Source organism: Hylaeus anthracinus, unplaced genomic scaffold, assembly GCF_026225885.1.
Source record: "Hylaeus anthracinus isolate JK02 unplaced genomic scaffold, UHH_iyHylAnth1.0_haploid 11989, whole genome shotgun sequence".
NCBI lineage: Eukaryota > Metazoa > Arthropoda > Insecta > Hymenoptera > Colletidae > Hylaeus > Hylaeus anthracinus.
Genome location: NW_026534337.1, coordinates 11150689 through 11174744, shown reverse-complemented (window position 1 = coordinate 11174744; position 24056 = coordinate 11150689). Strand labels below are relative to the sequence as shown.

Here is a 24056-nt window from a genome sequence, read left to right as displayed (position 1 = left end):
ATTTATGTTTGAAGAGGCCTCGAATTAACCTTTTCGGTGCTCTGCGCGAGTATGCTCGTCAAATTCTTTTGTTCTTGTCGAGATCAAGGCGAGCTAAATCGCACAAGCTTATTGTTAATGAGTTAACGAGTTTACTCGTCTTGAGCTCTTTCCTATTTAAAAAGCTCACGCGATTTACTTCGTCTTGAGCACAACAAGAACAAAATAATTTGATAAATCCGGCACTGCATCCCAGAAGTACCCGTACCATTTACATCTACCGAAGAAGTTTGTCCAAATTAAGTAATAAGTGTGACACATCCAAATAAATGTGTCTTTATAAATCCATGCACGAACGAACTTTGCGCGCGTATATCCACACGTATATCCGTACTCGCGCAGTCGCAGAAACTTTCCTATTCCACCCGATTGGCGAAAGTGGCCCTTTTTCGCCACTGTCATTTTCGTTACCGAGGAGAGGGCTCGACAAACGAAAGAGCAAACGCTCCGCAGCGAAACAAAGTTTCGAGCGTTCTCCGTCAGGATGAAGTACTGGATCTCGAAACTTTCCGGAGCAACCTGCGACGGTATCTTCGACGGTGGGGGATGTAACGATTAAAAGGATAAAGTCTTTACCCGGGCGGACAACGTACGCGACACTGGGTTCAACTTGTCTCGGTACCTTTCGCTTCCTGCTGGATACGGAGCGCGAGAGATCGACGCAAGGACACGGTTTCACCTGCAACTTGGTGGGATCGATTCCCATCGCGGCCCTTTGGGACTCTGTAGGACCCTACGACGACGCAATGTATATTTTCATTTACACCAATGACGGCTAGAAATTTTAATTAATTTATTTTTGACACTTACTGTTGAAGTAAGCTACCAGTTTCGTATGTTTATGGAAACACTCGATGTACATTTAAAATAACCGTTATTTTCGCCCCTCACCTGGGCTTTTTAGGTACTCAGAAGTCCGAGTTCTGTCGCCGTACCTTGTTACCTGGTCAGTTCCGATCGTACTCCCGCCCGAATACCACCTACGATATATTTTATACTTTCTTCCACCGTTTGCTCTTTTAAATATATATACTAATTATATATTAATGCTTGAATTTTTGACATTAAAATTCTTTATGACATTTGATCCAAATCGGAATTGGACAATTGACAGAAATATGGATGAAAGCTATCAGAAGCAAAGGCATTTATTTTGAGGAATAATTATTGTTCGATTATAACGTTATTATAAAATGATTTATTGGTACCAAGTGTCCGGGAACTAATGGGACAACCTAGTAATTATTCACGCTATATACACTTACGTTATTTTTACCATAATTCCTTCGACACTTACTGGATTAATGAAACCCGTTTCTCGCAATGCTACAACAGATAACACTCTGGAGCAATATTTACATAAGAAAGCTAAGAGAACAATGGGATGCTTTTATTAAAAATAATCCAGAGGACTTTCAAGAAGTGAAGATCGACATTGCCATTGGTTCCTTGCGACGGTCCAAGCTCCCTTATTCATGTCAGTGGGCAACGTCGAATCTTTCGCGCCCGGTGATTTTCGATAACGACGGTCACTGTCAGACGTACATATATCTGATGGACTTCCGGTACGTGTCATATCTCTCAATGACGCAGTAAACACAAAGACATTCCAGTCCATTCCACGCGTCCGTTATGTGTACATAACACATTCTTTGGTGGTGAGCGTGGTTATGCGCGCGGTCCGACTCGCCCCCCAGCATCACCGGGCCCCCGTCCTCCTTCATCATCTTCGAACACAAACGGACGGAGACACGCGCCCGCACACGTGCTCGAATTCCCTTTGTGCGTGTGTATATGCCAGGAATCCAGGTGCAAGAGCGAGAGATCGTCTGGCAGAGGGGCAGAGAAGTCTAGAGAGCAAACGGGAGGCAGCTGGACCGACAGGGGATGCTGGAAGGGACCCGAGGGGGGGACGAACGAGGAGAGGTACGATTCCAGCCGCGAAGAGAGACGAAGGGGAGAGAGCCTGAGAGCGACAGACAATCGCGAAACGACGATGGGAGGGGGTAGAATGGATAGGGAGGGAGAGATTGGTATATGTATATGGCAGATACATAGCACGGCTTGCGGAGGGCACAAGTTAGTGTCTATATACGCGAGAGATCGATAGAGGACAGAATCCCGGGACATCCCCAGCGATCCTGTTCTCTTATTCTTGCAAGAAGCATCCTCGGGTAGCCTACGTCGCGCCTTCGTTGCATGTCCTCGCTTTGCATTAATGCGAGAGCAGGGGAGGATCGGTGAGGTGGATCGGAGAAGGGTGGCCAAGAAAGAACGCTTCGGCCAAGGAGCTGCAAAGGGACTGGCATTATCCGGCCATACGTTGCGACTCGAACCCTTTGGTTCTCTCGTTGCTTGGGGGGTTGTTGAGAAAATTACTCCCTGATTGGCTGTAAGCCACCTCCCGGCCACGCGTCGCTGGAAAAATTCGTATACACCTGCGAAGGCAGGTGGAGCTGTTTCTACTTCGGTGTCGTTACTTATTTACGAAATATTTCATTAGGAAATGTTATTTAACGATTACATTTAACCGAAATGCAGATGCCTCTTATACTCGAAATTAATATAAAAATGTCCAGTCCTTGATTTAACGATGAGAGAGGAATGAAATAAATTGGACGATGGATGAAACCCGACATGAATTCACGCCGAAGGGAGCTTTAAAACGACCTGAAATCAAACAAGTGTGTCAGCGGATAAAACAGTCGTGGTCTAGAGTGAGAGAAGACATTGTTGTTAATCTTTCAAGAGGTGCGACGTAAGTAACGCTTTCGGTGGCAGTGAGGACCGTCTTGTATATTAAGAAGACAACGATGACGACGAGGAGCCAATCTAATAATAAAAATTTTACTTTTTTTTTAAATTACATAAAATTCGAGGTGCGTCTTACAGTCTGCAAAATACGGCAATGAAAACCCCCGAGAGAGGGTTCACAGCCGTGAATGTTTTCATAGCATTAATTAACTCCTTGCCGTACTTTAACGAGTCTGACTTGCGATGAAGATTTTGGCCCAAACGCGAATATCACGAGCCAGGCTCGTAGACAAATAGTCGGGCCAAACATAAACATGAGCTTCCAGCCTCAGTTTCGTCGAGCTAAATGGTACGGGAAGGGTTAATACCCATTTTGCGCGAGACACAGAGCTTTCGGTTAACGTTACTCCCTCAAATCGACCGTAACGAGACAGTTACTTATCGAATTGAAAGCGTATCCTTTTATCTCATAATTGCCACTTTCCGAAAAATTTGAAAACCACCGTACCGGCGGGTTGCGTCGCGACGCATTTTCGGTAAATCTCGCGTGCATAGTTTCCGGGAACAACGAACGTTTGGTGAATGACTGCAGCTTCCCGTTTATCCCAGAAACACGGGGATTATTTCAAACGTAAGGACGAAATTTAATTCTTTTTCAATTCCGCGCAAATACCGATGCTTTTGTTCGACGTCGGGCGAGCCCGAAAGAGATTCGCCAGGCAATGAGATTAACGAGCACGCCCCGATTGTTTTCAATGCTAGTGATTTTCGATCGGCTTTATTGGTGCGGGAGAATTTGATGGGCGCTTTCACCAAAGGACGACCGTGGACATTGCCAATGACGGGACTTAATTCTTATTTACACAAAATCTAGGCTAACGAGTCGAAGATAAACAACTTTGGGAACCAAATTTTCACATAGACAGGGAACGAGTTGTATTGTACCCCAGACAATATTAACTCTTTGCACTCGAGAGGTGACTCTCAGTCACCACTAGCTTTTCTTTAGGTTTAATTTCTTTGGAACTCGAAGTGTCAATAAAATGATTACTCCAGACGTTGAGGCAAAGGTGACCTGATTCTCAGCAAACGAGCAAATAAGAATGATTGGGATTTTTGGACGTTGTTGGATCAGATTCAAACCGATACACAATTAACGCGTTATGGGAAGACACCACTCCCATTTTCCTAGAGTCCACAAAGTCCTGGGCTGCCTCTGGTTGAGAACTTGAGCTAAAGCTGGCATGCTCACCGGGGACCGGCTTATACTACAGTCACGTTACCAGTAATACGGTGCAAAGTCGACCCAGAGCCGAGAGCTCGCCATTGAGGAATATCAACCAGTCGAGGATGTAATCCTCCGTGAAGTGTAACGCTCGTCCAACGACAGAGTCCATTTCTTCGACCTCTTCGATATCTTTGAGATTCAGTTGCGCGTGGATCGACTTGCAAAAGGTATCTACGCCGATTTTTTGCTCAACGAGTGCCATTTCTTGGCGACGTACAGCGTTCGAGCGAAATTTGATCCAGGTCTACGAGGCAGATGGATAGATTAAATAAAACCCGAGCGTCAAAAATATTTGTTCGGAAATTCTATTGGACCGTTCGTTTGTTAGTACTGAGGTTGAACCTAAAAAAAAAATGATAAAACGCATTCGTATTAATCAACCCGGTAAACTTTTGTCAGCGGAAAAGTGCGTTATTTTCTCTTAAACGGAAGCTCGAACGAGGGACCAGCCACTTCGCCGTTGACCGCAAATGGTGCTCGCGGAGTCAACTGACTTCCTGACGTTAACGGTGGCACGACTTTGATAATCCGCCGCAACGAAAATATCTAGTAATTAAGAGCGCGCCTAGTGGAGCCAGTAGTATGGAACGGAATTGATCCGGCGTTACGGGCGCCCTGTCACGTGAAAAGGCCACTCGTTCGCTATAGGTTGGAAAGCATAGAATGGGGAATGGAGATTTTCTCCGTTGACACGACGATTTGTACGAGCAACAGGCAACTTTCATTAAGCCTTTTCGAGCCCCGTTGTGCCCCCCTACCGCGTGTTCTCTTCCTTCCACAGCAGCATCCGCAGTTGCTCGTTCCCTCTCTGGTCTGTTCTCTTTGCTTTCATCGAGCAGTCCCCTCGCCACGTGTCGAAACGAGCCACATAATCGAGGGCTCGTTATACAGGTCGGCTCAAAAATACATCTATCAGCATCGAAGCGGATCAAACGAGCACCCCCGCTCAAAAAAAAAATTATAAACGACCGGTAAACTCTACAAACTCTTCGCTACGATTGCTCGTTTGCATCGATGCGAACGTAAGCTTCGAAAAAAGCTAGATAGTCAAACAAAAAATGTTTTCCATACGGATTCCTTTGGCAAGAATAACGTTGACAAGGCGGTGTACGCTTTACAGCTGTGCTCCTAATCTTTCCGAAAGGCAACCCCCTGGAAAAGGAAAGCTTCCATGCGAGAGATAAGTGGGAGGCTTAATACACACCAGCGGCTGTTGAACACGAGCATGTTTTACATATGAATTCAAATATTGTATCGAAGTATCCTCTTCGATCTCTATTATTTATAGATCCCATTGAAGGGAACCCTAAATAACGACCCTAAGCAACGACCAGAAGAATTTCTTTATTACGCAGCGAACGCGGTCCAAGGGTGCATAATTTTTTAGCAAAACCGAGAAAGTATGGAAAAGTGTTCCCTATTTTTCGTTTATGCTGTTCGAAAACGTAATAGCGTAGCCCCAGGGCCAACCGGGAGTCGAGAGAGTCGTATCTCCAAGAAAAATGATTTGTCGTTCCATGGTTCCCTCTCGTTTATGTTTACGAGCAGCTATTCGTTGGGAAACTTCGTAATAACGTTTTTGAATCGTCCTGTAGCCACGGCAAGGTGTTCGTAAATGTGAGAAAATGCGTTCGCGCGTGTATCAGGCTAGAACTCGGGTCATTCGGGAGCGGTGCGCTCCTGTGTTCAGACATTGTGAGCTGGAAGAGTTACCCTGAAACGTTATTGGATGCACGGAGATGTCTCGTGTATTCGAGCCTCGTTAGCATCGTATCCTTTAATTCCGTCCTCGGTTTTCGCCTCGGCTGCACCCTCTCGTCTCCGAGGCTCGTACGCAATTGCACACCGAGAGCTTCGAAAACCTGATCTTTATCGAGCCACGTGCTTTTAATCGTCGACCTTTCTCCGCCTTTTCTCCTCGCCCTCGGGAACTAGTATTTTCGCTCTTCCTCATTGTCCCGCCTCCTCCTCCTCCTCCTCTCTCTTTGTCTCCATTCCTGCTTTAATTCTTTTTGTCTCGCGCGGAACACAACATTAAGAACGTCGCGCGATAAGGCAATTATGTTTTCCTCGTCTTACGAATTGTCTCGAAATATACGTGTGGTAAATATTACATAGGTGCCTGTTTTATAATAACGTACCCGCAACGTGGAATAATTTGAATAAAAATTTCCAACCTCGACGGACTTTTACTTCTCTTATTTTCTTTGCTAATACTAATTTATTTTTATTCTTCTCCGTGCGGCGCTACTTTTCTTCCAGGTTCTAATTCTTTCCATACGGCGGTAACGCAACTTGGAGAACACGATGCGACAAGGTGATTACGTTCTCCCCGCGTCGTATTAGCAAACGCTTTGTATTAGGAACGCGGTCGAATTCGTTGGCCGTTAATTGGATTCTGCGGGATCTCGATAAGGTATTTGCATATGTATCGCGTGACTGACATCGGGTCCGATTACGAGCTGAACACTACTTTGATTCGCGATTGCCTACCGCTCGATACTCGACCAATGAATATTCTTCGATACTCCGGAACGCCGCTCACCTAAGGACAAATTTAAATACGACCCATATTTTCCCACTGTCTCGCTCGAGATACCGCTCCGTCCGCCGGCAGACTATCGCATAAATAACGAATTAATTTTACGTTTCGCGAGCAGCAAGAAATATACAGACAACACGTAAGCAGAAGAATACGTAAGTTCCTTAAAGCAGTCACGGTATTAAGCGATAACATAAACCTGAAGCAACTAATAAATGTGAGAAGAAAATGTAAAATAGAATCGAGGAAAATTGTGGAACGTCATAGACTGGAAAACGCTGTAAAATGAAAGACCGATGGGAACAACAATCGTACACTGCGACGATTTTGTGCCCAATAAAATACATGCGAAACGTTTCACGAAGGTCTACAGAAATTTATCCGAATCCTGAAATTTATCTGAATTCGAAATACCCTCTGAATTATAAAATATAAAAATCGTTGCAAATGCACGATGGCTGAACTATGGATATCAATATCAATGAAATGCATATTTCACTGCTTCCCGTGATTCAAAGAGACCCGTGATTCTTGTACGTCGGGCCCTGCTGCAGTTGTTTCCACGTGTATTCCGTCGCTTCGTTATTGTACGAAACCCTGAGACGTTATTTTGCAAGTTACGCCGCGAGATAAAGTAACGCAGCTGCATTTCAATACCGAAATAACCGTGAAATACGATAACGCGTCATTTGAAACGGCATTTGATATTCCGTCAAAAGTGCCCCTCAAGCTCCGATCCCTGGGGGCTGGGAAACAGAGACGCCAAACGGCGTGAACGGTGCATATATCGCGTCCCGACGCTCGAGAACGAAATCGGGGCCGATTCGTACATAAACGGAACTTTCATCGTGGAAAGCTCCTTTCTGCTGGCGGCGTCAACGAGCTACCCGGAAACTTGTTTCTCTCAGTGTGTACATAAATATCGGACAAAACACAGTCGCCTATGCACCGACGCTAGGTACGCGCGAGAATGCCAACTCCTTGCCCAACCAAAGAAATCACTCGCGCCGGACTCTTGTCCTATAAAGTCTCTCGTCGGAAACTTCCCTTCGAAACTTCTTCTCTGGCCGTTCGTTCTCCCGCTTCCTTTCTGACTCTTCTGTCCTCTTCCGGTTCCCGTGTCGACGCTCTAACCGTGCGTACAGGACGCTGCAAAACTCGTGGCTATCGGAGTGAACCGTCGCTTCTTCTTTCCGTGTTCATTTTTTGGGAATAATTACACCAAGCGACAGTATTTTAGACCCGGACTGTTCGAGATCTCTTCGTTACATTTTCCAAGTAAAGTATAGTGTATAATATAGTGGAAAATAGTTAACGAGATTAAAATGAGGGAAAAACTTCGATAAAAGAAAAATCAGACTTTTCACACAGGCGAGGTACAGCTCGGGCAACAACCCGAGTTCCAACCGAAAATCGTGCCTAACCTACCTCACACGTGCCCATAATTATTCCCCTACCTTCCGACCACGGTTTGCTGAACGTGTCTGTCTAGTGCTCGCTGGTTCTACTTGCTCCTCAGGTTTCGCTTGCTGGCCCGCGTCAGACCGAAACGTATTTCCTCGAGGTCTCGGATAATGTGACCCGAAGAGTGCTATATAACGCCAGTGGTTTAAACGTCGAAACTACGAAAATCCTTTTCTCCTCGCCCCCCGCATAAAAATCAAACGAGAAGAGCCCCTGTCCATTACTCCCATATCAATTTTGCGTACCCAAGCCGATAAAAGAGCTCGTTTCCCGAATCACCCTGTACACGTGCACGTGTATGTATGTATGTATACCGACCTGACGTGCGCCTTTTTATCTGTTTTCCAGATCGGTTGAAACGAGTTGGCCTTCCCGTATCGACGTCGGTCGACGGAGCCCCGGAACGATGATCCCTCAGGATGAGCCGCGTATCGACGGAAGTCGAGGACTTGGCCCGAGATCCCCGCGTAGCGTTTTAACGACACGGCGGATCCGCTCGAAAGAAGGTTGGGGGACGAAGAGCAGGGTCGTTTTACCGCGATCGTATAACGAAGTATGGGAGAAGGGTTGCGATACGACGACCGCGGACAGACTGCGGGACCGCTTACCAATGGCGTGCATCGAGTCCCCCTGTATTGTTATTCCGAAAAGGCGAACGTTTACGGTCCCCGCGTACAAATACGCCGCAATATCGCGCTACGTACTTGTAAAATTGTACTTTTTATCGCTTTATCGCGGTAACGCTCGTCGTCGCTGACGATCCGAGCGTAGAAGCCAGGTAAACTTTTATGCGAGCCTCTTGATCGCAGCCTCGAAGACGATGAACAAAGTTCAGAGACGTTCCAGCTATACAGTTGCGAAATTTTGTTAAATTTTTCAATTGGCGAGTCGCGAGTGTAAGATCAGAATGTGTAAACCAGGATGCGCTATAAGGCGTATGAATAATGACTCAACGTGTAACTAAGAATTTACTATATTTTCGGTAGGTGTTGACTACACGAAAGTCAATACAGGTCTGAACCATGTCAGAAAATCCCAGCCCTGAGGACACCCTTGACGGTCCGGCCTTTTCCTAAATAAAGTCCTCTGGCCGAACCTCCGTTGAGAGGGGGAGCGCGCAGAGACTGAAATATGGCCTGCTTCAGCCATTTAGCTATCTCTAATTTTCTAACACGAGAAATAAGAAACGCCAGGAAACGAGCCGAGGAATAGGAGTTATAATCGTAGGACTCTAAACGAAAAATAAACCACGAAGAATTCGAACCCACGATCCTCGGATCCACAGACCGTTTTACCTACACGACCACGTACCCTACATTTTGTGTTCTCGTTTTGCTCCTTATTGTTGGGTACGGGAGGCGCGGATACTACATAATTGCTAATGAGTATGCTCTTGCATACCATTTATTATCGTTTCAGGGTGCGAGCGTAACGTTAACTATCGCGTCGCACAGTTTCCCAACAACTGGCAAAGTAGCCCTCTCGACGTTAAGTTGCCGCGAGGGCAGCGGGACAACGCGATTAAATTCATCATCGCGTGTTCCGTTCCCAACGGTGTTCGAGCAACTCGAGTACTCGCGGCGAGTTTATCGTTCCATTATGAAAACTCCAGTTTCTCTTCGGAAACTATATTTCCACGCGTTATCGTTTTTCGATCGCGAGTTTTCCAACCCCGCCCACTTCCCACCCCTTCACCCCCGTTATTTTCTCTAATCTCGCTTACGATAATCCACGCGGTAAATCCACGGCACCCTAGTTACGCGAAAAAGCACGCGTACTTTTGCGAAGATATCGCGGAAAGTTACGTTCGTTATAGAGGCTGCAGGTACTCGTGAAACAGTGGCGTTCCTTGAGGAAGCTTACGTTTAGGAATTTATTGAAAAATGGTTCGCAAGTCTTTACTTGTCTTCTTGTTTGACTTATTTTGCTGGTTAGTGGGTTTGAATAATTTAATGCGACACTTATTAGTGTCTTGTATTCAAGATATTATTTATCGAAGTGCAACCACTCGCATCTTATGGAGCGAGTCTTCCAGTTGCTTCCGTACCCAAAACATTTCTTCTTGCAAAGGTCTTTCAAATTCTGGGAGAGTTAGAAATCCCAAATCAGAGAACGGACGACGCGTTTACGATCTCCCTGCGTGACAGTACGCGTATTGCCGCATGCCGATATATTTTAATGAAACGACACTCCGTAAAACTCTTCCTTCAACATTTTCCGAAGCGTTGTTTGCACAATCCGTTCTCACGGCAAGCCATTCGCTGGTGGGTAAAGTCGACTGGTGAATGAGCGATAAATTCGTAGAGGGATCGTGCAAATATATAAGATCGCTACCCTAGGTGTCATCCACCGGGTACCGAGAAAACAAACATTGATTCACGGATTCCTCTGACGTGATTCAATATTTGCTCTTCCTCGACGAAAGTGTATCATCGCGCGTCAATCAAGAAGAACAAACGCCCGCTGAAATGTACATCGCGTGTTCCCGATGCCGTGGGAATATTTGCTCGATTCCGGGACCGTTTTCTCCGTCTAATTTTTTCGATGGATTGTTAATCTACGGAAAAGCGGGGACCGCTGGAATTTACAGATTTCCCTGCGCGCTGAATCACAGGCGGACCGAATTAACGCGTTTGCTGTCGGGCTAAAATCCGTGAAAGTCTCTATAAAGTTAAAATTTCGTTACGCGACTATCGATGATTAGATAATTTAACGTTCGTCGCGGTATTTAATTTTTTTAACCAGACTTAACCAGATTTATTTCCGTTATTCTCCCACCTTTGGACTTAATTTTGCTTGTTTCCTCGATGAAAAGTCCCTTCGCCATGTTTCTGGGCGACGTGGCAACCAACGTATTGATATAATACTTGCGAAGTACCAGTTCACCTTCGAGGTCTATTTTAGTTTTTTTTAACGGATCAGTTCATCATTGGGGCAATTTTTATTGTATCCAGAGGTTCACTTGACAGAGAGAGAAGTTTACAATTTTTCTTTACGATCTATCCATCCAGAAATTCGAGGCTTCGTCTTTAAAAATTTCCGTATGCCATCTTTGAAGCTCGTCCCGACACAAAGAAAGCAATTTACTTTTAAAAAGTTCCTATAGAGACAAGGTCCAAGTGCACGAGGCCCCCTGTAAATCGATATATCAGCAACCCTGACCATGGTTCGTTTCTCGCTCATCGGAGCGTTCCATCGTTTCGGTTTCACCAGAAAAAAAAAAAAAGAAGAAGAAAGTGAAACGTGGCGTCGATGCACAGGTATTATCCAATTAGGCAGTGGCGCGTCACGGGTCGTCCTTTCTCTCTCGTTCGAGCCGCGCGTCGGCTCCCCCGCCGTCTACTTTTACGGAAATAACTTTCTACTTGCGGCGCGTAACGGAATTTTCGAACGTTTGACTAGCAGACCAGCTGACCTACATCGCTGGATCCCGCAGTCGATTGTACCGTTGAATCGATCACGTTAGAAACCGGCGGCGGGGACCTTGACCCGACGCCTCGAGGACGAAACCCCCCGAGGCGTCGTCGTCGAAATCTCGGATGCTAGACGGATTCCTGTCGTTCTGTGTTTTTTACGGGAATTCAATCTCGTCGGAACGCGCGTAATTGATTTCGATTTCGGGATATCGACAGCGACGAAATTAAATATAAACGAACCTGAAGGAGGGGGCGGGGGGGAGGAAAGAATTTGCATTACAATAAAATCGACGCTGTTTCCAAGCGTCGTAATTACTCCACGGTAACGAGCCACTATAAATTGACTCCGAATAAGTCGTTAATTATGCTGTAAATAATTACCAACTTGTTGATTGTCGTTAATTCTCGGCAAAACTGGTTTATGGGCTGCGATAAAAGGGCGGCAACGCTTCGACGCTCGTCGACTCTAACCTTTAACAGTTAACCCTCTGTAACCCACCGGGGCTTTGATGTCGAGTGCCCGTTATCTATACTGTTGAAGTTTTATTTAATCCTATTATCGTCGTGTATAGATCGTGGATTTAAAGGAACAACACAAGCCTGTAAATAATCCGGTTTGCTGTTTCGCTATTTCGAGGGCGCGTTTAGTATAGTTTTTGTTTATTACAATTCACCTTTCGACTCAGTCCCATTGCTGGCGCTTAGAAAGTGATTCTGTGCGTTCGCATTCAATCGTTTATTACTGTAGTTTAACTCTTTATTTGCAGAAGAGACTCGTACAGGTCCCAGTTTTCTCATGGTACTGTATTAATTTAAACGCTTCGAAACCTATTGTGACTTTCGAGTCCGCTTCTATGATGTTCGTTTTTTAATTGTTGAATGGCAGCACAAGCTTTTTAACACTTTTGAGGAATTCAGTAAATAAAGAGTTAAGTGAAAATACTCGTCGCTTTATTACGTTACAATATCAACCATCATAGTGATGAAACACACAGATCTCTTCAGGTAATTTTGACAATGATGTGTGTTGTTTTTGGAATGCACGATCGAGGGAAAATTGACGAATGAATAGTTTTTATTTATATTTAAATGGGAAACTCACTTTAGAAAGACACAGAATTAATTTCTACATCGAATACGTCCCTTCGTCTACAGGATGTTCGCAGATGTACTATAACCAGCGTTTTTCTCGTAAACGGTACATATGACAAAAAAATGAAAGAGGAAAAATGTATATTGTTTTTTATGTGCAATGTAACGAGGTATATAAATCTTTCGTATTTGTACTATTTTCTGAGAAATGAAAGTGACTTTCAGTTTCTTAAATACAATAGTATACTTTTTATAAAAAAGCTTTTTATATTTATGGTAGAGTATCGAATTCTAAATAAAAAAAAGTATTAGCCCTAAGCCTAATAGGTAATTTGAAAATTTTCTTAACGCAATGTCAAGATGGAGAATGGAGACGAAGAGATGTAGAAATAAAAGACGTTATAAATTTTTCCTCTTTCATTTCTTTGTCATATCTACCGTTTACGAGAAAAACGCTAGTAAATCTGTGAACACCCTGTATATCAACCGTAAACAAAAGTGTTGGACGGGCAACCGTCTACGTAAATATCCGCGTCCCGTGAAAAACCGTTCCGACGTTTCGTGCGCGTGGCAGGTGGACGTCAGGTCTGTCGATGCCGTTGTCAATCCACGATTATCATTACGCGAAGGCGTCGTTCGATTACGTCCGGCGTCGTGTGCGAGCCACGTGTCGCGCGGCCAAAGAACTCGCGGGCCAATCGTTGCATAACGTCGCCGCGATTCCGCTAAACAGGAAGTCTCGGATCGAGGAAGCATTCGCGGAATACGTTTCGGCGACAGTTCGAACGTTATGAAACGCCGCTCTCGGCGTGGAAACGTTCCTCGCGCAGTTTATGGGAATAAAGCTGTTTATTGTAATACAGCGGAATTGAAGGCAGCCGAGTCGCGAGGAATAAAATATAAAACGCGAAACCGGCTTATTACTTTCCCGCTACTGGCATATCCGACATTATTACGGTTCCCCGCCTCTGACGTCACCAGTCGCAGACTTACACCGTGTCGCAGCACACGGCCCGAATAAAATTCGATCTCTGCGTGGGTGATTGCGATAATTGAAAGCGGACTCGTCCGCTCGCGAAACGCCATCGCTCGAAGATGACAAGGGATCGAGTTGAATTTAAAAAGCTTGAATTGTATCGAATTTTTAGCGACCTTGGCGACCTAGATAACGGTGGTGAGGCTTCTAGTTCGATCAGTCGATGAAGGTTCCGTGGATATATTATGGCTGAACGCGACGATATGTACTGTTTGTCGAACAGTTTCCAAGTACTTGACATCGCTGGTTTATTAGCACGCAATTAGTTTGATCGGATCGTTCGAACGATTAACAGCGTCACGCCTAACCTAAACTTCGTTAGGGTTGATGATCCTCATGGATGAGATCAGTCAAGAGATCCGAGACGAGACACAGCCCTCCTTCTACCAAAACTTTTACTCTTTCTGAAACGATTAGTATTAGGTTGTCCCCAAAAGTTTCTTTCACTTCATTAACAAGTGTTCCATTTTATTAATACATACACAATATTTTACGTCTAATGTTGCATTATTAAATTGCGTACGATTCATTTTGCTCCATTGCTGTTACAAAATTAACATCTAAAAAATTAGGTTGTCTATTTACATAAACACAAAATGACTGACAAGGAAAGCTTTTTAGGTGTCCGCTTCCGATTGTTTCGATCTTTGGATATGTTTTGAACGATCGAAATATAAGATATACGTATTTTTTGATATTCACCCGTTTTCATATTTAGGGTGTGAAACGACCCCCTGAAGCTTCAGCTGCAATAGGCTGTCTTCGTAATTGTCATAGATAGAAGAAAACTTTTTCAAAAAAAGTTTCATGGTTTTCTATCTGCATATAAAATCTGTTCCTATTTTCGAAGAAATAATTTATTGCATCTGAAACTTTAGGGGGTCATTTCACCCTCTAAATATGAAAACGTGGCAATATAAGAAAATAGGTATATCTTATTTTTCAGTTCTTTAAAAGGTATCCAAAAATCAATACAATCGGAGACCGACGCCTAAAAAGCTTTCCTTGTGAGAAAGAAACTTTTGGGATGACTAATATATACATTTTTTAAATATCGTGATGCTTCGAGCCGCAGAATCAAGTGCACCCTCCACCATACCCGAGGAAACTATTCTGGTTCGGGAACAAGAGAGCATATACTTTATTGAACTACATATATATTTAATTACCGTAAAGAGACGTATAAAATACTGTGTACAATGGTTAACAACGCTGAACGAGACCAAATGCTTTCCACGAGAAGAGTCACCCCCCGAACGTACGAATGTTTAACCCTTCGCACCCTTTGCAAAGTCTGACTTGACAAAACAAACGAATAAAACTTGAACCATTTATAAATTCTTCGGATAAGAACGCACCTAATTTTAAAAAATCTGCGTAGCAACGCTAAAATAACTGGTCCCTTTAAGAAAGATTGTAGGGGCAAAGGGTTAATTCCCCCGTAACAAGTAACATCGATGCCAGACGTACGATCGAGCGGGACCAAGGCCTATTCTAAACAGATCCTCGTTTATCCATCCTCTCCCCCTTTTTATCGAGCGCAATCGGCGTCGTCCCTCTTCCCAACTGCGCCCATTATCCCTCGTCTTACGAAACTCCGGCGTACTGCTGCACTATCCTCGACCATTCCTTCGGATAGGTTCGCTGGATGTGCGAAAGGACCTTCTTGATCTGGCGTGTTTCCTCGGGGCTACATTGCGGGCAGGCGCCTCTCAAAACCAGCGGTGCTAAACCTGGATAACAACGCCGCGGTTAAATCGAATTCCGTCGGTAACTTTATAGAAATTTATCGACGAAGTCGTCGGCGGAAGCACGTCGGCCCTCGAAATACGGATATAAATTCGATCTAAGCAATTCGATGACTCGCCGTTCCGACCGCCCCGTCGAGTTTCCACGCGAAACGGGGTTAACTCCGCCCGGAGATCGGTTTATCCCTTTGAATCGGACAGAATAACGATTCGCGTCGTTCCCCCCCCCCCCCCCCACCGGGTTAGGCTTTCGAGGTAATTGCGCCTCCTTTTAATTTTTCACATAGCCACCCTTCGAACCGCGAGCGAACGCGATCGATACCCGCGCCGCGCAACATCTTTTTCTACCCCGACGATACACGCCGTCGTTAATATTGACGTTAATATTTCCTGAGTGTATACTTCGATTTCTGTCTATAAGTGTCCAGAAAGGTCTCGTGTAGATTCCAAATATTATTCTTTTACCCAATGTCGATTATTAAGCCTCTCGAGACATTCACCTCAGCGATTGGGAAAGTCCAATAGCTTGGCACACGAATGCTCGTATTTTTTACACCGATCGATATTTTTCTATGAAAATTTGCGGAAAGACTACTCAAAGTATGTACTTTTAATACACGCATCGACCACTCGCGTTGGACATTCGGTGTCGTTGGGAAAAATTCCTAAATATCGCTTTCTCCGGTCGTGAAAAGTGGCGTACATACCCTCTCGCGAAAAATAATTTAAAAACAATCTGAAAATGATTGAACCGGGTGGATCGAGATTCCTGTGCTTCCTAGGGTTAACGCGCTATGCATAGGTCGTCTGCGGGCGCATTTACGCGATTTGCGCATTACTTTTTAGGCGTCTTCCGACGGGGTCGCACGGCGCCTCTCCCAGGGCGCATTTGAGCTGTCTCCTCAAGTAACGCTGATCGCTCAGGGCCAGGTTCAGCTGATCGTCGGAGACCCGCGATCTTCCAGTCTGTCCTTCTTCCGATTCCGCTGCAGCCGTGCAGACGAGCAGAGTGCAAGCGACAAACGCCAGCTGGAACATTGTTCGAGGCAGTTAAGTACACGCTTTAGGTAAATAGAGGCTGCGCGGCTGTCTTCAAGAGACCGACCGCTTTCCGCGCGTCGGCACATGAGGGCAATTAACCAAATTCGCGGGTCAACGAGAGTCAACGACGCTTATCCGGTACGACGGGACACGTATGATAATTCCGAATCTCCCCGATTTATCGACGCCGTTTAACAGCAGCTACGAGGATTTCTGCTCCAGTGTCTCTCAAACTCGAGTATTCCTGGTGTTGCTCGGAGTTTGATCGCTAAGATGAAAGGGAGGAATTAAGGTACTCGGAGGCTGAAGGGCTAGAGTTACGCGGGAGTTTTGAGTGAAAGATGGAGGGAGAGAGTTCGGTGATCTATCTTAAATTAATTTTGTCTAAAGAGTCCCAAGCCATACGATTTCACTCGCCAGTCCAGTGGTCCTCGAACGCTTCGAATATGTAGAATTAATTGAAAATAGATCCAACCCCTTTTTGTCCACAGGGTCTCGATCCGCTCATTTTCACTCGCCCCGCCATACACAGACGCGTCACGCCGCGTTTCTCGAGCGAATCGCAGAATTCGTACGTTTCGAATTCGTCCAACGCGGAGTGCAGGAAGCGCCGGAAACGCGTCGGGGGTGGTGGGCCCCCGGGGTGGATGCGCCTTAAAAAGGAAATTAGACTCGTGTCTGTTTGCTCCATTTACCCGTGCTCGCACGGCAATAAACGAGAGCCAAAGTTTCCTGGGGCTCCTCGAGAGGAGGAAATTAAATACGAATATAATAAAGGGATAGATAACAGGTACGCGTTGACGACGGGAAAGGAGGGAATTGGCCGCAGCTCGGTCCCCAATGGCAAAAGTCGAAACGATTGCACGCTCACAGACGAGTGGCGCGCGGTGAAATAACGAAAGGGGATAAGGAAGGTCTACGGGCAGACAATGGGTGAACGCAGCCACGATGAAGCACGCCAAAGCTAACATGGCTAAACAAGCAACAACCATCCGTGAGTAACGATGGTATACGAGTTACCTACGACCATCGTTTGTTTGCCTTCGTTGGCCCGGTGTGTCGGTTCGACACGTTTCCCTGTTTCGTTACAGTCGCGTATACATTGCGTGCGTCAACTAACTAACGAGCCACCTTTTAAATTACTTCACTCGCGCCTCCCTCTCCCTCCCTCTGATAATATCAACGCGAAAGGTACGGCTCGTTTTCACGTTCTTAAGGGATTTCATTCGACCAGGGAAGGAGAAATTTAGCGACACTTCTTTTTACCTTTTATCGTTTACTTTATTCAACGTATCGAGAAAATGCGACGGAAATGATTTTTTTGTTTTGTGTGAGTATATTGAGGTAGTACAAGGTAGTATGAGGTAGAATAAGGTTTAGTTTTAAGATTTGTAAGAAATAGGCAAGAGATGTGACGAAAGAGGCCCGGCGAACCCCGAGGGGAGACCGAATGAAGAATACACAGATATTTAACGTACCAATATTCGAATGTATGCACTTTTAACGGCGATTCAAATGTCGTTTCTAGATGTATTCACGATCGATTCGATGGACAGTATTTCGACGTTTTGAGTGTTCATAAAAATTACATGCGTTAAATTCGTTTCCAGAACGGCTAGCCCAGAGTTTCATTTTGAATAAGTAAACGCTAGTTTTGTCGCGCAGAAAATAACAAACGTGAAAATTGATACATGTTGCACGTCCATGTGCACGCGGAAGGTTGTGGAAATTTTGAAATACTACTGGCGGAATAAATAATTCGCGATCGGAAAAAGATACCGACGTTTCTTTATTGAAACGTGTTTGTACTCGCGAACGACACCCGATCACCTTTCTGTCCTAATCGAATAAAATTTGATTGGAACGAATCACGATTCCGGTGACGATCCCAATCAGAAATTATCCGAATGACGCGTAATTCGGTTAGAGAATCTCGCCGCGGTGATTGTCAAGAGCAAAGCTCTCCGGTGGACAACGTGGAAATCCTGAAATAACAACTCGTGTGACTGAGAATGCTCCGGTGGATACGGTAGAGGAGTAGAAAATTGCTTCGCGGAACCACGTACCGTGGATAGAATAGAGCCGAGCGCGGAATGGAATTCGAAGAATTATGTAGACGCGAAAGCAACGTAAATTAGCCGCGTTACCGTCCAAGCGGCTGTTAAATCGTCGCTGCGGATGAATCTATTGCTGAGAGGCTCCGTCGTACGTCACTCGCGCGACACCTTTTTGCACCGGGATCTTGACTTCTTTCGCTGGACGATTGCTTTCTCGTCGCTCGGGGGAAAAAGTATGGCAGAGCGTTCGATTGGAGTGCGGAAAATAGTTCCAATTAAATTGTAACCGCTTGACGGATGAACATACTTTCCGGGAATATTCTGTGCTATGTGCATACGTGCCCGCATGACACAAATTCTCATTTTTTTTCTTTTTTTTTTTTACCCCTGGACCCTTTTGACGCGCGCCGAGACTGATATTTCAAAGTTGAATTTTATTTTCGTCGGGCTTGTGCACCTCTCGACGCCATCGCGTCGCCTTTAACGATCGCGCACGGTTTTAAATTGCTCGCCAGGTGATCCAGGACACGCGGTTCCTCGCTACATAGCGCAGCCATCAGAAATCCACCGAAAAATGCTCGGGAAAATTTTGCTCGACTTCAAAATTCGATGTTTGTCCGTTGCGCTGACCTTTTTCTAGCCGAATCCGTTTAAATTGTCAATATCAGGCGAAAGCCTGATCGGAAATATCCGTCTCGTTATTTAAAAGAAATCGATATGGTTTATTTCTTAGTCGATGTTTTTATATAACGAGTTGGTAACGCGAAACAACGGTATAATAATTTCGAAATTCACGTAAATATCGGTTCGTTGCGTGTACATTTATTCGCCGCAAAAACTCGTGAAAAATAATGTTTCTATTTCGTCTCGTTATTACTTTAAAAAAAAATAAAAATAAAAAAAAAATATTTACCACAGAAACGTTATATTACGCGGTGGAGCACGAATAACCCACGCATTTTTTCCGATAGAATACCTGGGAGCAGAATTCCTCGATTTACCACGGAATGGGGAATGTTCACCTCGAATATTAAGAGAACTTCGCGAAGCGAACATAAGTAACGAACCGGCGTTAAAGAACTTTTCATCGAAGCTCGCGACTTTTCCTCGATCTCGACTCGTCAGCTACCGCTGTTGCGAGTTTCGATTTTCCCGCGGGAAGGGGTGGAAGGGGTGGGAAAGGGATGCTAATAATTGCTACGGTTCGGTAAATCACCGGCTGGCTGTATATACGCTCCCGGGGATGATTTGTAGATTGGATTGCGGGCTCGAGTACGCTCACGCAAACCGCTTACTTCCGCAAATCGACGTGGATTAGAAGAATTATTGGCCGCTCTGAATGGCAAATGGCCGTGATATAGATTTTATTGCTGTCACGTTGACTGGGACGATAGTAACCGTAACGTTCTCGGTTATTACGTCCGAGGTAGACGCTGACGGTTCCTGTCGGCCACGGGGCGCGAAACCTACGTATGGCCCGTTAATTATCGTCACAGTCTATGAATGATAATTCACCGGGTTATACGTTGGATGACCCGGGAAAACTCGTCGCTGTTTGCGCCCGTAATATCCCGTTATGGCGCGTAGTTCGAGCGGTCCCGCGCTGCGCACACAATCGACGATAAATAATTATTTATTGTTCGCGCATGCTCGCCCGAATCGCCGGGCTTTGTTCGTTGTTATTAAATCGTTTAAGTATCGGTTAGGAATCGATGGATAATAATTTCGCACCTCAATGATACACGATCGTCTCGAGTTTTCCAAGCCTGTTTCGTGTGCACTCGTTTTCGAAGATATTTATCCATGGTTTTTTGGTTGTTGCAATATTCGGACCACGAAACACCACCAGTGATGGGCAAAACCCTAGGACTCGAATAAATCTGAAGTTTGCCGATATGTTTATCTCGTTTCTTCTGTTGAACATTTTCCAAAGAAGGAAACGAGACATCACGGCACGAAACACATCGGCAAACTTCAGATTTATTCGAAGTCTAGGGTTTTGCCCATCACTGAACACCACGAACACTTCGGCGCACGGCGTGCGAGTGAAGTAACGGCGCCGTAGGGAGACTCCAGGGAGACAAGGAGTCTCTTATCAGAGCTATTGGTATATTCGCTATCGATATTACTTATTTAAGAAAATCCTCGAAGCTAATAATTATTTTTCTTTTAAACAAGATCGCCCATTTGAAGAGTTACGTAACTGTACTTTCTATATTCGTCGTTAATTTCATAAGAACGAACGTGTATTGATATTTATAAAAGGAAAAGTTTGCCTAGATGAAGTTATCGATTACGAAAGAAGCTATCGCGAGAATTTATTTCGGGATTCCACGGTAGAGATTTTGATTAGATGAACGAATCTCGGGGAGAGAGTCGTAGCCAGAGTAGACGTTCCCGAGGAATGTCGGTGGCGAGAGAGTCTTCGAGAGAGAAAGTTATAGAGTGAGAGTCGCGCGAAGAGTTGAATAGGGTTAAGAATAAATCAGGTACGAACTTCAACGCGATTCGGTGTAAAGTTCGAAATCAAAGAAGACGTTGGAAAACTTTGTCCCTTTGTACTCCTCTTTCTGTATTTCTTGTGAAATTATGAAACAGGAGTTTAAGTTTTCATACGTTTTTCAAACGCTTCGTGCCACTGCGCAGAGTCGAGTCGCGAGCGGAACAGCCAAGGAATCATTCCGCTTGGTTTGTTATTCCATGCAGCCGCCGTCTCTGTGCCATACACGTAAGCGTACGATTGCGGCACGCATGAGTTATGACGTTGCGACCCCGTCGATAAAGGCTCTGTGTCTCGCCCGTTCGAGTGGAGCCCAGCTACGTGCCAGAATTTAATAACTTCTTCTCGCGGTTGACGGACACGAAGAAACGCGAATCGATCGCTTGCTCCGACGCGTTCTTTTTTTTTTTTTTTTTTTTTTTACGACTGCGACACCGAAAATGAACACGCTGGGAGTCCGTGCGATTCCACCGATATCCTTCTCGCGGCCGATATCCTCTTCTCGTCGAAATCACCGCGAATTCTTTGCCTCCCGACATTTATTGGCTTTTTAATATCGCGAGGATTCTCGAACGCGTGGCGAACGCGAACAGTAGCATCACTTCGATGCCGTTGCAGGCTTTTCTCGACGATTCCTCCTGCGAAGCGTGCAGCTTAATCTGAACGTCGGACGATTGAGTTTTGGAGACTTATTGTCTCGATGTTACGACATTCTCGAATGCGATGACGGAACATTTTTAGCTCTGAACAGTCGGGGGCTGAGGATCGTAAATTATTTAAGTTAAATAGATTCCTGAGTTCGAATGATCTTTATTTAGTTTTTTCTTTATACGAGAGCCTTCCTATTTGTCTTGTGCTCTATGAAACTAGAGTGCTTGTTTAGAATAACGTTTCCTTTGCCGAACGAAGTTTGAATTTTGCGCGAGAGCTGGAGAAAGCGCTTTAGAAACGCTTCTAATTGTTTCCGATGCTCTTAAATCATTAAATTAATGAACTCGCGAGATTAGAACACTAACGGCATAATACGTGAGCGCGGAATGATTCATATCCGAGCGTGTTTGCCGTACGAATGTAAACTTGGATCGGATACTGCACAGGTGGCTCGCGCAACCTGGACGATGTTTAGAAAGGACATTCGAACGTGGTGTCAAAAATTCACTCGATTGTCTAATGTTTTTTTTTTTTCGTTGATACCACTGTCGATGTTAACACGTTGCGTACGAGGTTCGCGCATTTTTTTTTGTTTTTTGTTTTTTTATCAATTAAGTCGAAAAAACTTGAAAACGAGATATCTCGTCGCCCGTGCTCAATGTGTTAAATAGAATGTGCAAATAACGCTTTTATAGAATTTGCTGTTCGTAAACGCGAGCGGGTGATTTAATCTCGCCTGGTTTTAACCGATAACGAATCCCTATTGCGAAAGATTATCGTGATAACGGGCCATTAAAGCGGAAAACAATCGATGATTCGCGGTGCGCGCGTTTCATAATTGAAAAATGCTACAGGTACGTGGTTTCGAGGACGCAGTTTCGTCTCCTAAATATTCAACGCGCAAGATTGGCCGTGGCATCGAATTCGCTACTCCCACGCGAAAGCAATGTCCCCGAGAGCATGTACGAGCAAAATGTTGAGAGTGACTCGAATCTGACAATCGAAACCGTTGATACGAATTAAACCTACTTTTGGAATCGAACGTAAATTTTTCGCGCGAGCAAGCTCTCTTTCGCGAATCTTATAAGTGATTTTGTATCGAACAGTTTCTCAATATCTCACGAGAAATGTTTCTGCCTCCGGTATCGTGTTTGAGCATGAATGAGAAATGGAACAATGACATGCACTTTGTTTCTGCGACGCGTCTCCCGTAAGCGGAATGTGTGTCGAATTTCCCCTTTAAGTAGAATGTGGACGGCTGGCTATAACGTCTGACCCGGTACGCCTCTGTTTTCCTCCGCGAAATACAGCTTTTATTTCGCGAAATCGTCCACCTGCCACGCTATCTGACAAAACAAGTTTACCGTTCTTTTCCATTCTGTCCGACGTAAGTACAATTCGCTGGAATCTACTTAAGTACCCTGATTTCGTAACTTCGCTGTAATCGCTCTGTTACTTATCGCGTCGCTTCGTCTATTTTATTACAGTTCCACTGCTTCCTCATTTCGAATCTACTCCACTGCTTTCCACGTCATTCTTTTAATTCCGCTACCCATATTTCTCCGAAAGAAGGTCTCAACAACGACATAACGATGCTCGTCGTTGATCAACCGACGCGACGTCACACCAACACGCGTAGCATCTCGAATACATTCTCAATCGGACGTTACGCGCAAAGATCGTCTCCTGGCACGCTCGAAAGAGTTTCTACCCATTTCTGAGACTACTTTCGGAGTGTGTTTCATTACAATTCCGCTGGTTCTCTGTGATTTTTCAATTCTACTACTTATATTTCTGCAAAAATAATCAAACCAACATGCGTAGCATCTGGCGTACCTACTTCGCAATCGGACGTTAGACTAAAAAACGATCTGGCATGCTCAGAAGAGCTCCTACCGTTTCGGAGACAACTCGCAGAGGGTTTCGAACCTATTCGATCCGGATTGGGAGCTACTCGTGCGGCGCTTTGTCCCATCGCTAGTCTCGTCACGCAGGAACAGGGGTAGAAAAGGGGCGAGAGACACCCCTCGGGATACTCCGAAACTTTAAATCACCGACGCGTACGTGTACAGGGCGTTGCGTGTGTATCTACCTGTTGCACGTTCGTCACTCACCTTGATCGTCGAAGCCATGCTGAGAGTTCGTGGTGTGCGCCCGTTCACAAAGAATCGCGATCCTCCTCGAGCAATTTGGAGAAAAACGCGAGCAAAGAAAACTTCGAGGAGCGGAGGGGCGGGAAAAGTCGTTGAATCAACGACTCGCCCGTGAATTGATCGCGCGATTTCAAAGGGGGAACGTAACGGAGCGTGGCAGAGAGATCCGCTGTAATCGTCTGGTCGATGTCCTCTCACCGCGAAATCTCGGAACGCACTGGTCCCAAGGTGTACGCCCGTGGTCCTTCCTCCCCTTCTTCGTACCGATAAATACG

At 45.2% G+C, this 24056-nt stretch overlaps 1 protein-coding gene across 1 annotated transcript; it reads right to left on the bottom strand.

Annotated features, from left to right (window-relative positions):
- Positions 1-14738: 14738 nt before the first annotated feature.
- Positions 14739-24056, bottom strand: LOC128887791 (allergen Tha p 1-like). Its single transcript, XM_054144126.1, has 3 exons — positions 23743-24056; positions 16219-16408; positions 14739-15364 (listed from the first exon to the last, which is right to left on the bottom strand). The coding sequence occupies exons 1-3, from the start codon at positions 23758-23760 to the stop codon at positions 15219-15221; spliced, it is 354 nt and encodes a 117-aa protein (XP_054000101.1). The 5' UTR covers positions 23761-24056; the 3' UTR covers positions 14739-15218.